The sequence below is a fragment of the Xenopus tropicalis genome, chromosome 7 (assembly GCF_000004195.4).
Source record: "Xenopus tropicalis strain Nigerian chromosome 7, UCB_Xtro_10.0, whole genome shotgun sequence".
Taxonomy (NCBI): domain Eukaryota; kingdom Metazoa; phylum Chordata; class Amphibia; order Anura; family Pipidae; genus Xenopus; species Xenopus tropicalis.
The window spans coordinates 62685079-62699833 of record NC_030683.2 but is presented as its reverse complement, the minus strand read 5'-3'; the positions used below and the strand labels follow the sequence as shown (position 1 = coordinate 62699833).

General features: G+C 39.0%; 1 protein-coding gene across 1 annotated transcript; it reads right to left on the bottom strand.

Moving 5' to 3' along the window:
- Window positions 1–5614: 5614 nt before the first annotated feature.
- LOC101734687 lies at window positions 5615–7826 on the bottom strand. The gene has a single exon (XM_004912036.4). It carries the CDS (start codon window positions 7651–7653, stop codon window positions 5638–5640), a length of 2016 nt encoding a protein of 671 aa, XP_004912093.2. The 5' UTR covers window positions 7654–7826; the 3' UTR covers window positions 5615–5637.
- Between the last annotated feature and the right edge of the window lie 6929 nt (window positions 7827–14755).

The window sequence follows — 14755 nt, the reverse complement described above, 5'->3', positions numbered from 1 at the left end:
TTTGGTTTAGTTGTTCACCTGCTAGCATGGCTCCTCAGGATCAACATTCCCCAGATAGACTGGAATAATTCTCTTTTCTCTACCTGCTCCTGGTGCTGGAGGGCCCTCTACTGGTTAGGCAGTGCAGTCCGTTCTCCTCTTTCTGCTGCTCAGCTGTTCCGGTTCTCCCCTGTCTCCTTCACAAGCAGCTGGTGGGCGTGTCCCTGTTCTTAGCTGGTCCGTTCTGCTCTATTTCCTGCAAAGCAACTGGTGGGCGTGTCCTCCCTCTGCTGCTTCCTGTTAGCTGTTCCAGAGAGAGACCCTCTCCCCAGGTACATGTAACTCCCCTGATAGCCTCTCAGGTCTCCTGTCAGCACCCTGACACTTCCTCTGCACGTGCTGTTCCTGAGTCTGCCCATGTGCTCCTTCCATAGGCTGATCCCCTGCAGTGTCCACAGCACTAGTACTCAGATCAGCTGTATTAGTAGGATGGCATATTGTTCAGTACACCTCTGGGATCAAGGATCTTAAATATACCTTCCACTACCCCTCTGCTGTTCTTCACAATTAGGCACAGTAAAATGAATATTTACATTTACAGATAACTTAGAACCTCTCTTTAACTTTTCATGTTATTAACTTATTATTACTATGACTTCTTCAGTACTGCCCAAAGCTTCTACCAATTTCTAGTGACTTTATCAAGCAGATTATACATTTATAAAGTAAATACACATTAGTCACATACAGGTAAATAATGCTTTCTTGATGGTTGATACCAAGCCCCTACATGTGGGTGAACTATTTATGAACTCTAAACAAAATGATAAGACAACAAGGAGTTAACTGAGCCAGATGAAGAATACTTCAGTAGTAGCCCCTATTAGTTTGAACCTCAAAACATGTAGTGATACCAATATCAGTATATAGCAGATGAGTTCTGCATGTTTTACTGCTCAACTACCCCCATGATTAATTAGTTTCCTTCCACAATGTCCTTCTTTTACTCTTATAATACCCACTGGGAGGACATTAAACAGATTTTGCAGAGACAGAGGCCAAGTGTGGTCTTGACATCTGTTAACTGAGCTTATGGAGCAAATAAGTCTCAATGTTGTCGGGCTAATTCTGCGTATATTTAATAAAATTAGATAAATTTCCAATTTTAATATGAGATAAAAAATTTAAGGCTCCTTATTAGTCAAACAGGAGGAGTCTTAAATAATATATGCCCAACTCTGAATTCGATATCGAGCGTTCCCAATCAATTGGTATAAAGGTGAAAAATCATGACAATTATTTAATAAAATAATTAATTTATTTAAATATGAATATTACAAAAATGAAATTATTACTTAACACTCCCTGATATCTATCTAATAATTAATCAAAATGAACATTGACCAATAGACATTATTCAATAAATGGCAAGCATCCACAAGATAATATATGTACGTTCACTTTCAATACTTAATAACAAGGTAATTAAATATGTTGAATCAAAGGAAGGGTAAATGATTGATTTTGAGGTCTTAAGGAATTCTATCTTTAAATGTTCTTATTTCCCCATTAGATTGTTAACTTGGATATCATATATCTATACTAATGAAAAATAAAATGGACCCAAATTAAACAGATTATTCCCAGTTTGCAACTCTGGGAAAGTCAATGTTTAGGGTAAAACTATAATACACATAGGAATAATAAATATCCAAGCATACAACTTAATCGAGAAAAAGTATAACAAAATTTATATTTACCAGAGTAGAGTTTTCTTATAGTTGAGAGTAGTTTCTCCTTCCTCTTCCAGTTTTTAGATCCCTCTTAGATTTTCTTTTTCAGGTTCTTTCTTTTTAGATCCCTCTTTTCTTTTTTCTTCCCTTTTCTTAGTCCTCTTGTCTCCTAACTTATCCCTCATCTCTATCTAAAACTCCACCTCTGGGATTTATCAACTAACCAACTGGCATCAAAGGATGGTCTTTAAGTTAATCTATCACCAGTTGATTTAAATATTTATTACAGTGACCTTTGGACCCGTAATGTCCTCCACCATCTGTGGATGTCACTGTTTCCTCAATATTGTGGTCTGAAAATATTCAGAAAATATAAAATAACTTTTGACCTTCCTTAATTCGATGTTACACACTATTGTTGACATTGCTCCACACTAGAACAATGCTGTGTAACTACTTAATACCTTAGTACACATACAATATTCCTGTGAACACACTAGCCATACAAAATTGGTCTGTCCTTGATTAATTATTACCCTCTCAACAGGTGTGCTCTATATTGTGGAGAGTTTGTAAGATCCTTCAAGGTGTTCTCATCTTGTTCACCTAGACACCAAGGATTATATAACCTTTGATATTTGCTTTAACACAAAGGTTATACATCTGGGCTAGTAATCCGATACAAACCTCCTTTTCAACATATACGTTTCTGATCAACTAAACAAAATAACATTCATTATTTATTCCTATATGATTCATCAAAAAGCATAATATCATTCATGAATATATATTCTATTAAGTAACATAATCACGTTATCATTAACAAATCAGAATATTCTTGTAATTAATAATTATCTTATCTGAAAATCCGACAAATCCCCCTTGTTTTTCTAAAATGTTTCCTATAATATGAACATTTTAGGAAAATTACTTAGGGTTTTCAAACTCTTCCTTCATCATACTCATTATGTAAACTTGATCGGCGAGATTTAAGCCATAGTTTTTTTGATGATCTTCATCCAACTTCATCCAACTTCATCCAACGAATTGCTAAGATGGTGATTACAGTTAACCACCCTACTATAATTGTGACCAATATACTCCATATATAGTTTTCCCCCCATGACCAAACAGAAGAAAACAGTATTTCATCATCGGTTGGTGAAAATTATGGAGTATCCATGGTTTTAAGGGATTTGGAATTAGCGATTGTTACTCCGGTTGCAAACACGTTTCCTACTACTGCAAAGATTATAGCAGCAACAATAGCAGAAATAAACCATTTTGGTCTTTGGTTTGACGAAAAAGGCTCTCTGATTAAAGTTTTCCCGGTAGCTCCAGGATTTGAGTAATCCGCTTTTGTGAATATTCAATATGCAGCTGGTACCATGTTTGAATCTCCGGTGATCGAATATTGGATACGTTGACTTGTCTTTCGATGACACAACGTGGATCTAGGCTCATATAAATCTTCTGGGACAAGATTCTCTTGTTGGTCATGATGAATCCCGCTGTATCCTGTAGCATGATCCCGGATGATGGACCTGGCATCACAATCCGCTCAGCGTGTAACTCTTTCCCCAAGATCAGGACTGCATATAAAATAGCGATCATCTTGGATGGCATCTTTGCACCTATAGATAATCAAAAGAAATCATTAGGTTCAGCCGTCATATATACATAGCAAGTTTCAGTTCACTGAGAATATAAAGGATATTTAGAAGGTAGAGAGACATAGGCATATCATGATACAACATCTATATACAATATTAATCTCTACTTCCATCTTTAACTAAAATCTTACTACTCAGTTCTCGACTTGCTCTATTCTCCAAAGCTGTGGGCTAGGATGACAAACACGTAATTGGTTAATGTGCACCCATTTTTCAACAAAATCATCCCCCTTAGGAATTTTAACTTTATAAACCACAGGAGATAATTTATCAGTGATTATATATGGACCTTTCCAGGAAGGTAAGAATTTCCTTTCCTTTACTTGGTCTCTGGCAAAGTTATAAAGATAAACTTTATCATCAACCTGATATTCCTTTTGAGTTGTTTTTAGATCATAGTACGTTTTCGTACTTACTGCAGCTTTCTCAATATTTCTTTGAGCAAACGAAAAAGCATGCTGTAGATGCTTTCGTAAATTTTCTACATATTGATGTGTAGTCATTGCATTCATCAAATTGTGATCTGTGGTTCTATAAAGTAGATGTTGAGGTAATACCATTTTTCTACCCGTAATCATCTCAAATGGAGAAAGTTTGGTTGTCGCACTCGGGGTGGCTCTAATAGCCATGAGAACTAGTGGTAATTTGACATCCCAGTCTTTACCAGATTCTTTGACAAACTTTTTCAGAATGTTTATGATTGATTGATTGTAACGCTCTACTCCACCACTAGAAGCTGGTCTGTAAGCTATGTGTAGCTTCCTTTTTACTCCTAGAATTTCCCACATCTTAGTCATTACTTCGCTGGTGAAGTGACTTCCGCGGTCAGATTCAATACGTTGGGGAAGACCAAATCTGGAAAATATATGGTTAATGAGCAGTGATGCGCATACACTAGAATTACACATCTTGCATGGCAAACCGATGTATAATGTCATTTCCTAAATACATTTGATGTTGCGGTTCCTTTAACACATTGAAAACGTGTTCCGCAGATTTGTTTCCTAGGAAGATAGATAAAATGCATTTTGCAATCACATTTTGACTCTGGTCGTCTTTGTCCAGGTCATAAACCCATTCCTGTAAGGAAGAAAATTTAATCATCTGAGGATTTGTAACCTGCTTTAGAAGTCCTAAACTTATATAGCTGACTTCGGATTTGAGATCCAGCTTGGCATATTTCACCCAGGCAATATTATTTACCTATACGGGAACCAGCATAGTATCATTGGTCTTCTCGATTTCAACCAATGGTTGGATATGTCTGGTTATGCTTGCTACTTCCCGATTTCCCCCTTTAAGAGAAATGGTTAACACATCATCCTCTAGGATTATCTTTTCAATTTTGTCCTGTTGGATATTAATGATGTGGAAGGAAGTATTAATGCTTTCTTCAGGTTTACCGTTTTTTAGGATTGAGACATCTGGTACCTGACTGTTCCGGAAATGGATTTCGACAGAATTAGGTCTTTCTTCAATCATATGGCAACTATTTTGCGGTTTTGCATTGTGGGAACGTTCAAAAGAGATTGGGGTTTTTACCTGAGTCCATATTGCTTCATTAATAAAGTCAATTATGGATCTTAACCTTTTGAGCAGATCAATTCCAATGATCAGCCGATCATATGGAAGATCTACAATCAATGTTGGATGTCTAATGGTCTTTTTACCAATCTTATATGTCAGCCAGGACTTGCCTTTCACTTGTAGACTATCACCACCTACACTTACCAGAGATCCATCAAATACCGTCAATCTCGGTTTATTCTTTGAGGACTCTAAGATCTGTTGGAAATAGCTGAAAGACAAAATAGTGACCTGAGATCCGGTATCCAATAAACCTTGGATTGGTCCGACACATCCATCCTGAAGACAAATATCTATAAAATACCGGCCATCTAACTGTAAGAGATTACAGAGGAAATTGGAGTGTTTTATCATCTGTTGATTTAAAAAGTGATCTCTCTGCAGCGTCAGGATATTTGGAGATTGCTCCTCCTTGTTCTGTCTGCAGGGCATTTGTGTTCCTATGGACTCTATAAATGGAACAGACTGAACCGAAGGTACTTCACACACTGGTTCAAATAACACCGGATTATAAGAATTGTTCTTATTAGGCTGTAAAACAGATGAAATATTAGATTTTCCCTTCCCGGCCCTGAATTCAGGGTCTGGGCAATGCAAAACATGATCATTGACTGAATTTAATTCTTTCCTGTCCATTTCCATATAGCAATTTGGTTCTGTTTCCTTTATTTGGCGGAGCTTGGCCCCGCTTTTTCCTCTAAAAAAACTTCAGGTTGTTTTCCTGCAGAAACTTGAGATAATTTACTTACAATGTCAGTTAACTTGGAAACCTGATCTGCAAGCTGATCAAATCTGCTAGGTCTACCTGGGTTTTGATTCCGTGGACCATTTTGGTTCCCTGTGGGTGATTTACCCCTGGGTGAATCTGGTGATTCCTGCCCTTTTCTCCATTGCTGCCTGGGCCTATTGTTCCAACGTTTGTATCCCTGGGGATCCCGGTATCCTTGGTAACCCCCATATCTTTGGTTACCTCGGTATCCATGGTACCCTTGGTTGAAACGAGGACGGTAACCTTGGCTTCCAGAACCTGAACTATTTCCCTCTGACCCCTTGGCAATTTGAGGTTTAGTTTGTCTGGGATTTAGCTGTTTTTGGTTTTGTTGATTAGGTCCAGTGGCTGAAGGTATTTTTTTTGGCTGGGACTCAAAATTTAAATGAGGTTTTACCCTGGACTCATCAACATTGTGCTCTGGGAATTTTTTAAATTTCCTATCATTTAAGTTTTGGCCCTCACTAATATTAAACAGCAAAGTTGCTGATGTTACCAATCTTTCTAGAGGGTTTTCAAAATCCAGATCATGAGCTAGACTTAATTTGATCTGGGTTGGTAAGGCCTCATAGAATACTTGTTTAAATTCCACAGATTCCCAATCGGGGTTTCTGTAAGCTAAACCATAGGCATTTTTAAGTACAGAGAGAAATTCTCGAGGGCTTTGATTAGATCTACATGTGAGTTTATAAATTTCTCTCTTTGCGGCAGTGGTAGTTCGATAGGGCCCAAATTCTGATTTAATTTCATGTAGGACTGACTGCCATTTGGTGATTCCTCTCTCTTTAAAGGAGGAAAAGTAATGACGGTATCTGTCATCAAAGGCCCATGGAAGAAACCTGATTTTGTCTGCCTCAGATAATTTTAATGAATCCATAGTAAATTCATATAGTTCTAAGTGGTTTGCAATTTGGGAAGAACCTTTCTTAGAAAATTTTGGTATAGCAATATTCAAAAATTTAATTATGCTGGCAGAATTTTGTTTTTCTTTTGGAGATTGGGGATTTTTCCCTTTTGAACCCCTCTTATGGGTATTCTTCCCCCTGTTTGGGAAAGGACCGGATCCCCATGCTCTCTCATCACTCTCAACTTCACTTGCATCAGTATTGGAAACACTACTTCTATGGGATACATTTGACATAGGTGTTTGATTTCGCACATTCCTCACATTCCTCTCTGGGGACGTGTCTGAGGAAGAATCTCTAAGAACCCTTGTTCTGTGATTACCTATTAAGGTGGTCACAGCTTGGCAAGCTTCAGCCAACCGGCCCAAAACATCTTGTGCCTCTGAATCAACATTATCAATTGGTTTGGCTCTAGAAATATATGGTGCCCAATGTTTATATTGGGGAGTGATTATTGGAGGATCAGGAGATCTCTCCACACCATATACACCTGACTGTTGACTTTTAATGTGCTGTTGCTGTAATTCTTCGAAATCCTTTCTGAGCTTACAGTATGCTATGCGACTACGTTCAGCATCAGTTTCTAAATCCCTAATAAAAGCTTCCTTGTTTGAGATATCTATCTCTAGTTTGTTTTTATCAGATTTCATATGTTGGATATCTGATTCTATCTCATGTAACTGAGACCTCAATTTTTCTACATTTTCTTTTCTAGCTTTTGATAGGGTATCTACCTCCATTAATGCATATAAAACAGGAGGTAGGGCACATATTAATTTTTTCTCTTTGTCTGAACTGTTAGAGGCTAAGTTCATACATGTTAAATAGCGTTCAACCAGGCCGTCTGTTGCCCAGATATCATTAAGGTCTGCTCTAGCATTCCTCTTCAAATCATTAATCCAAACATCCATTCCTATATCAAATTTTACCCGTGTATATATGAATTCAACAATTCTGTGGATCATTTGCTCTGGGGTATTCCCATTCTCACTGCTTGCAACACTCATGGTCTCAATTAATAAAAAAATAATTAGCTTGACAGAAGTATTGGAATGGTTTTTCACTATTTGTACCAATATGAGAAAATAATCTCGATCTCAGCAGTGCCTCCAAATATATGTCGGGCTAATTCTGCGTATATTTAATAAAATTAGATAAATTTCCAATTTTAATATGAGATAAAAAATTTAAGGCTCCTTATTAGTCAAACAGGAGGAGTCTTAAATAATATATGCCCAACTCTGAATTCGATATCGAGCGTTCCCAATCAATTGGTATAAAGGTGAAAAATCATGACAATTATTTAATAAAATAATTAATTTATTTAAATATGAATATTACAAAAATGAAATTATTACTTAACACTCCCTGATATCTATCTAATAATTAATCAAAATGAACATTGACCAATAGACATTATTCAATAAATGGCAAGCATCCACAAGATAATATATGTACGTTCACTTTCAATACTTAATAACAAGGTAATTAAATATGTTGAATCAAAGGAAGGGTAAATGATTGATTTTGAGGTCTTAAGGAATTCTATCTTTAAATGTTCTTATTTCCCCATTAGATTGTTAACTTGGATATCATATATCTATACTAATGAAAAATAAAATGGACCCAAATTAAACAGATTATTCCCAGTTTGCAACTCTGGGAAAGTCAATGTTTAGGGTAAAACTATAATACACATAGGAATAATAAATATCCAAGCATACAACTTAATCGAGAAAAAGTATAACAAAATTTATATTTACCAGAGTAGAGTTTTCTTATAGTTGAGAGTAGTTTCTCCTTCCTCTTCCAGTTTTTAGATCCCTCTTAGATTTTCTTTTTCAGGTTCTTTCTTTTTAGATCCCTCTTTTCTTTTTTCTTCCCTTTTCTTAGTCCTCTTGTCTCCTAACTTATCCCTCATCTCTATCTAAAACTCCACCTCTGGGATTTATCAACTAACCAACTGGCATCAAAGGATGGTCTTTAAGTTAATCTATCACCAGTTGATTTAAATATTTATTACAGTGACCTTTGGACCCGTAATGTCCTCCACCATCTGTGGATGTCACTGTTTCCTCAATATTGTGGTCTGAAAATATTCAGAAAATATAAAATAACTTTTGACCTTCCTTAATTCGATGTTACACACTATTGTTGACATTGCTCCACACTAGAACAATGCTGTGTAACTACTTAATACCTTAGTACACATACAATATTCCTGTGAACACACTAGCCATACAAAATTGGTCTGTCCTTGATTAATTATTACCCTCTCAACAGGTGTGCTCTATATTGTGGAGAGTTTGTAAGATCCTTCAAGGTGTTCTCATCTTGTTCACCTAGACACCAAGGATTATATAACCTTTGATATTTGCTTTAACACAAAGGTTATACATCTGGGCTAGTAATCCGATACAAACCTCCTTTTCAACATATACGTTTCTGATCAACTAAACAAAATAACATTCATTATTTATTCCTATATGATTCATCAAAAAGCATAATATCATTCATGAATATATATTCTATTAAGTAACATAATCACGTTATCATTAACAAATCAGAATATTCTTGTAATTAATAATTATCTTATCTGAAAATCCGACAATGTGTATTCTCTGCATGAGGGACAAGCCGTTTTTCACTTGTATCCTTAGGATAGTATTTTAGACTGGTTTGGGTGTGGCCTCATGTGTTGGATTTATGACTACTTACTCTGCATGGCTTTACACAATGCATGAGATTATAGGACAAATTTTGGCCACAATCCATCCACTCCAATGCCCCCCCCCCCCCCACATCAACAGGATGCTTGTCTTCACACAACGTCAAAAATATATGTCTCTCACACATAAGAATGTAGTCTTCCTGACTACCCCAGGGCCTATTCTAGACTCTGGTCCACCCTGTTACTCACAGTTCTCAGTTTCTCAGCCAGTTCACACAGTCTACTACTTCCAAGCCAGCTTTACTGCAGCACTTTCCCAAACAGTGGCTTGCTCCAGGCACAGGCCCCTTGGTACTTTCTCTTCATCAGATGCACCTCTGTTCTCTCTCAGGCTTTCTCTCACACACTGGGAACAGCCAGAACCCCTTTTACCTCTACTGTCAGTTCTACTCACACTTGTAACCAAAACCAAAAGAGGCATCCCCCTACATACCCCTGACTAGGCATCCCCCTACAGCCCATATTATGCACCTTAAATACACACTGTCAGAGTACATAAAGGAATCCTTTTTTCTATTTTTTGTGTCACCTAATCCCTGCTGAATATATTTTGGTCTTGTGCATTAGTCAATTATTTAATCATTTCATGTGGCTTGACTCACTTTGTGATATTAGGAGACTTATAATGGTCGCAATGTTTAAATTCAGGTGACCTGTTCCTGCTAACCACAATGGTTTTGGTCAGCCCCAAAGAATACGATATTCTTGCCTAGGAGCACTTTTTTTAAAATGTACTGTGGAAAGGTAATGTTTAAGTGCAGCCATCAATTCTCTACACTACTTTACATAAGGGCTTTACCAAATGGCATAAGGCAGTGATCCCCAACCAGTGGCTTGTAAGCAACATGTTGCTCACCAACCCCTTGGATGTTGCTCCCAGTGGCCTCAAATCAGGTGCTTTTTTTTAAAATTTCTGGTAAGAAGGCAAGTTTTGGTAACGACAAACAGAGTCTTCTGTAGGCTGCCAGTCCACAAAGGGGCTATTAGGTAGCCAATTATAGCTCTTATTGCTACCCCCAGGAACCTTTTTAATGCTTTTTATGCCAGAGGATCCCTGGCATAAGGGGTTATCTACTGAGACCCCAAATGCAAGTGCAAGAGTAGGTCTAGACTGGGATTCAAAATAGTTCCTGGCATTTTAAGTACACAAAGGTCCAAGCAGTCACCTACCCAGCCCAATAAATAAAATAAATAAAATAAATAGTGACTTTCTATGGCAACTTACAGCAGCCCCCCTGGCATTTGCCAGAATCTGCAGATACCCAGTCTGGCTTAGCGCTCACTTGAAAAGCTCTTGAATCCAACTTCTTGCTGTGCTCTGCACTTCACACCAGAATAAAAACCAAAGCTCAGACATTACATACATTGTACAAGGCTCCATTGCAGCCTGTGCACCCCAGTACTCTCCTGGTGAAAACTGGCTAATACTGCAATATTTTGCTGAATTTTATATAATTGCAGGTATGGGATTTGTTATTCAGAAAGTTCTAAATAACAAAAAGTCCATCTCCCATAGACTTAATTTTAATCAAATAATTTAAATTTGAATAAATGATTAGTATTTGGAAGTAGATTGGATCTAACACAATTATTTAAATAAACTACTTTGATAATAATAATAATAATATAGCACCATAATGTCCTGCAGCACTTTACAGAGTAAGGGGATACAAGTAGGGGATCAGTTATTCGGGAACCCATTATCCAGAAAGCTCCACATTACCGGAACGTTATCTCCCATAGACTACATTTTAATCAAGTAAACCAAATTTTTAAAACAAATTTCCTTTTTCTTTGTAATAACAAAACAGTAGCTTTTACTTGATCCCAACTAAGATATAATTAATCCCTACTGGAGGCAAAGCAATCCTATTGGGTTTATTTAATGTTAAAATTATTTTTTAGTAGACAAAGTAGAAGAATGGAGTTCCAAATTACGGAAAAGCCTAGGTCTCTAGCATCTGGATAACTTGTCCCATACCTATATAAGAAATAACAGTTTGCACATACCGACAGAAATAATTCATCTGTATGTATGCATATAGAAGAGCCAGGCCAAGAAATATGGGTTCAAAGGATGTCTGAAGCCAATATTTGACATCTGCCACTCACTGCCAGCTCACCCCCTAGTTCACCTCTGCTTGCTGCCAGTACCCAGTAAAACAAGCAGAGTACTTAGCACAGTGGAAGCAGATTGGAACTATTAATGTTTTATTTTTCTCCAGAATCGCTCCCCCTCCTTTTGTACTCAAGGTACCTTCCCACCCTGCCTATCCCTTGTTCTGGCCCTGGCACACTGCATATTGCTAGGAGACAATGGGAAAGATGATTGTACATCAGTTTACAAACTACTGTTTCAGAGCAGTCTATTTTCTGTGCATTCACTAAAGTAAAATATTGATATTGATATATAGTGTCACGGTCGGCACCCTAAACCAGAACAGATGCCAAGTTCCCTTGTCTCGGCTCGGCTTCACCAGTATTGTGACCGCCTTTGGCTTCGGGAGGAGCCCTCAGCTACTCAGATGCCACCTGGACTTAACGAGGGGGACAAGGCAGGAGTTCTGGCAAGCAAAGGGGCACGACTGTAGATAAAGTCAGTTAGGCCGAAGATCACGGTACAAAATAGGGTTAAACAAGGTCGTCGTCAGGCAGGCTAGGTCGGGGCGGGCAGTAATCGAGGATAGTCAGACAGGCAAGGGTCAAACCGGATAATCAATACAGCAGGATGAGACGAAATCGTAGTCGAAGTACAAGCCGAGGTCAGATATGGATAATCAGAATAGTCAGGAGCAAGCCGGGTCAAAAACACAGGAAGGCAACAAGCAGGATACAGGAACGAAATACACAAGGCTCAGAAAGGCACCAGGAATGAATTCCTATCACGGGCAATCAATCTAATACAAATGGCCCTTTAAATATTTTGAATTTCGCGCCTTTGCGCGCTGACGTCATGACGTCAGTGCGCATGCGCCTTTAAGACGCGGAAGTGCGCGCGCGCGCGCACCTAGGAAAGAGCCGGCACAGGGAGCAGACGGCGCGGCGGGCGTCCCCGCCGATGGCAGCGCGGCGGGCGTCCCTGCCGTGCCGGTAAGGCACTTTTCCTTACATTACCCCCCTCTCTAGGGGGGGCCACTGGACCCCCAGGCTTCTCAGGAAACTTTAAATGGAATTGTTTCCTGAGGCGATCAGCCTTGATGTCATCAACTGAGACCCAAGAGTTCTCCTCAGGACCGAAGCCTCTCCACCTAGTAAGATATTGAAGTTTACCTCTCACATGGCGGGAGTCGAGGAACTCTTGGATCTCATACTCAGGCTGACCTTCAATCAACACCGGGGGAGGAACAGACTGATGGCGAGTGTTAGCAGCAGGTTTAAGGAGAGAAACATGAAAAGTATTAGAAATTCTGAAATTAGGAGGTAACTGAAGACGGACAGAAGATGGGTTAATTATTGCAATGATGGGATATGGACCAATAAACCTGGGACCCAGTTTGGGAGAGGGAATCTTTAACTTAATATTCCTGGTTGATAACCACACTAAATCCCCCACCTTGTACTGGGGAGCCTCCCTACGGGATTTGTCAGCAGCTTTTTTCTGGGCTAGGGAAGCTGCAGATAGTGAATCATGAACTAGCGACCAGACTTCAGAAAATCTTAAGACAGAGGAATTGGCAGAGGGTACAGGGGAATTAGAGCCAGAAAAAGAAAATGCTTTGGGGTGTAACCCATAAACGACAAAGAAAGGAGACCTCCCTGAGGAGGAATGGGTAGCATTATTGTATGCAAATTCTGCCCAGGGAAGCAGTTCAGACCATGTGGACTGGTTATCGGATACATAGCACCTGAGATACTGTTCAAGGGACTGGTTCACCCTTTCAGTTTGACCGTTAGTTTGGGGGTGATAGGCAGAGGAAAAAGATAATTCCGTCCCAACCAAAGTACAGAAAGCACGCCAAAATTTAGAAACAAATTGAACCCCCCTGTCAGAAACAATATTTTCAGGAAATCCATGAAACTTGAAAATATGCATAATAAATAAATCAGCCAGGGTCTTAGCAGAAGGGAGATGTGGAAGAGGAATAAAATGAGCCATTTTACTGAACCTATCAACCACCACCCAAATCACTGTTTTACCCTGAGAAGAGGGCAACTCTACAACAAAATCCATGGAAATGTGAGACCATGGTTTCTCTGGGATGGGTAAGGGATTTAACAGACCCTGGGACCGATGATGAGATGACTTAGACCTTTGGCAGACTGAACAGGAACTGACAAAAGTTTTAACATCCTGTTTGAAGGAGGGCCACCAAACATGTCGGGACAATAAACAAATGGTTTTTGCAATACCTGGATGACCCGCCACCCTAGAATCATGAGCCTCTCTTAATACTTGCTCCCTAAGTACCTCAGGAACAAACCATTTACCAGATGGGGTTTCAGCAGGAGCAGAAGACTGTAAAGGGGACAATAAGGAAGAGAGGTCAGACCTCAAGGTTGCAACAATTATTTCCCTGGGAATGATAGGAGTGCACTCACTAGAGTCGGAGGAAACTGAGTCGAAACTCCTAGAGAGTGCATCCGCCTTGGTATTCTTTGAACCGGGCTTAAAAGTTAAAGAAAAATTGAACCTTGAAAAGAATAAAGCCCACCTGGCTTGCCTTGGATTCAGGCGCTTAGCAGATTCAATATAAAGTAAATTCTTATGGTCGGTATAGACCGTAACTAGATGTTTAGCCCCCTCTAAAAGATGGCGCCATTCCTCGAAAGCCAATTTCACGGCCAGCAATTCCCTGTTCCCTATGTCGTAATTGATCTCTGCAGGTGAAAACTTTCTAGAGAAAAAGGCACAGGGATGCATCTTGTTGGTTATCGGGTGTCTTTGAGACAGGACTGCCCCAGCTCCTACCTCAGAGGCATCTACCTCTACAATGAAAGGGAGAGCGGAATCGGGAGGTCTAAGGATAGGGGCAGAACTAAACTCTTTTTTGAGGGTTTCAAACGCTTGTACAGCCTCAGGAGGCCATATACTGGGATCAGCGCCCTTTTTAGTTAAATTCGTGATGGGAGCTACAATTAGAGAAAAATTCTTAATAAATTGACGATAATAATTGGCAAAACCAAGAAACCTTTGTATAGCGCGTAACGAAAAGGGTTGGGCCCAATCTAGGACAGCTCTCACTTTACCTGGATCCATCTCTAGACCCTTGCCGGAAATAATAAAACCCAAAAACTGAACAGTAGAAACTTCAAAGGTACATTTCTCTAGTTTTGCATACAGATTATTCTCCCTTAGCCTTTTTAAGACCTCACACACATGTTTACGATGTTCATTTAGATTAGAAGAGAAAATAAGAATATCGTCGAGGTAGACCACT

Excerpts from the sequence above, each read along its gene's own strand:
- LOC101734687 (XM_004912036.4), bottom strand. The coding sequence starts at position 7,653 with ATGAGTGTTGCAAGCAGTGAGAATGGGAATACCCCAGAGCAAATGATC.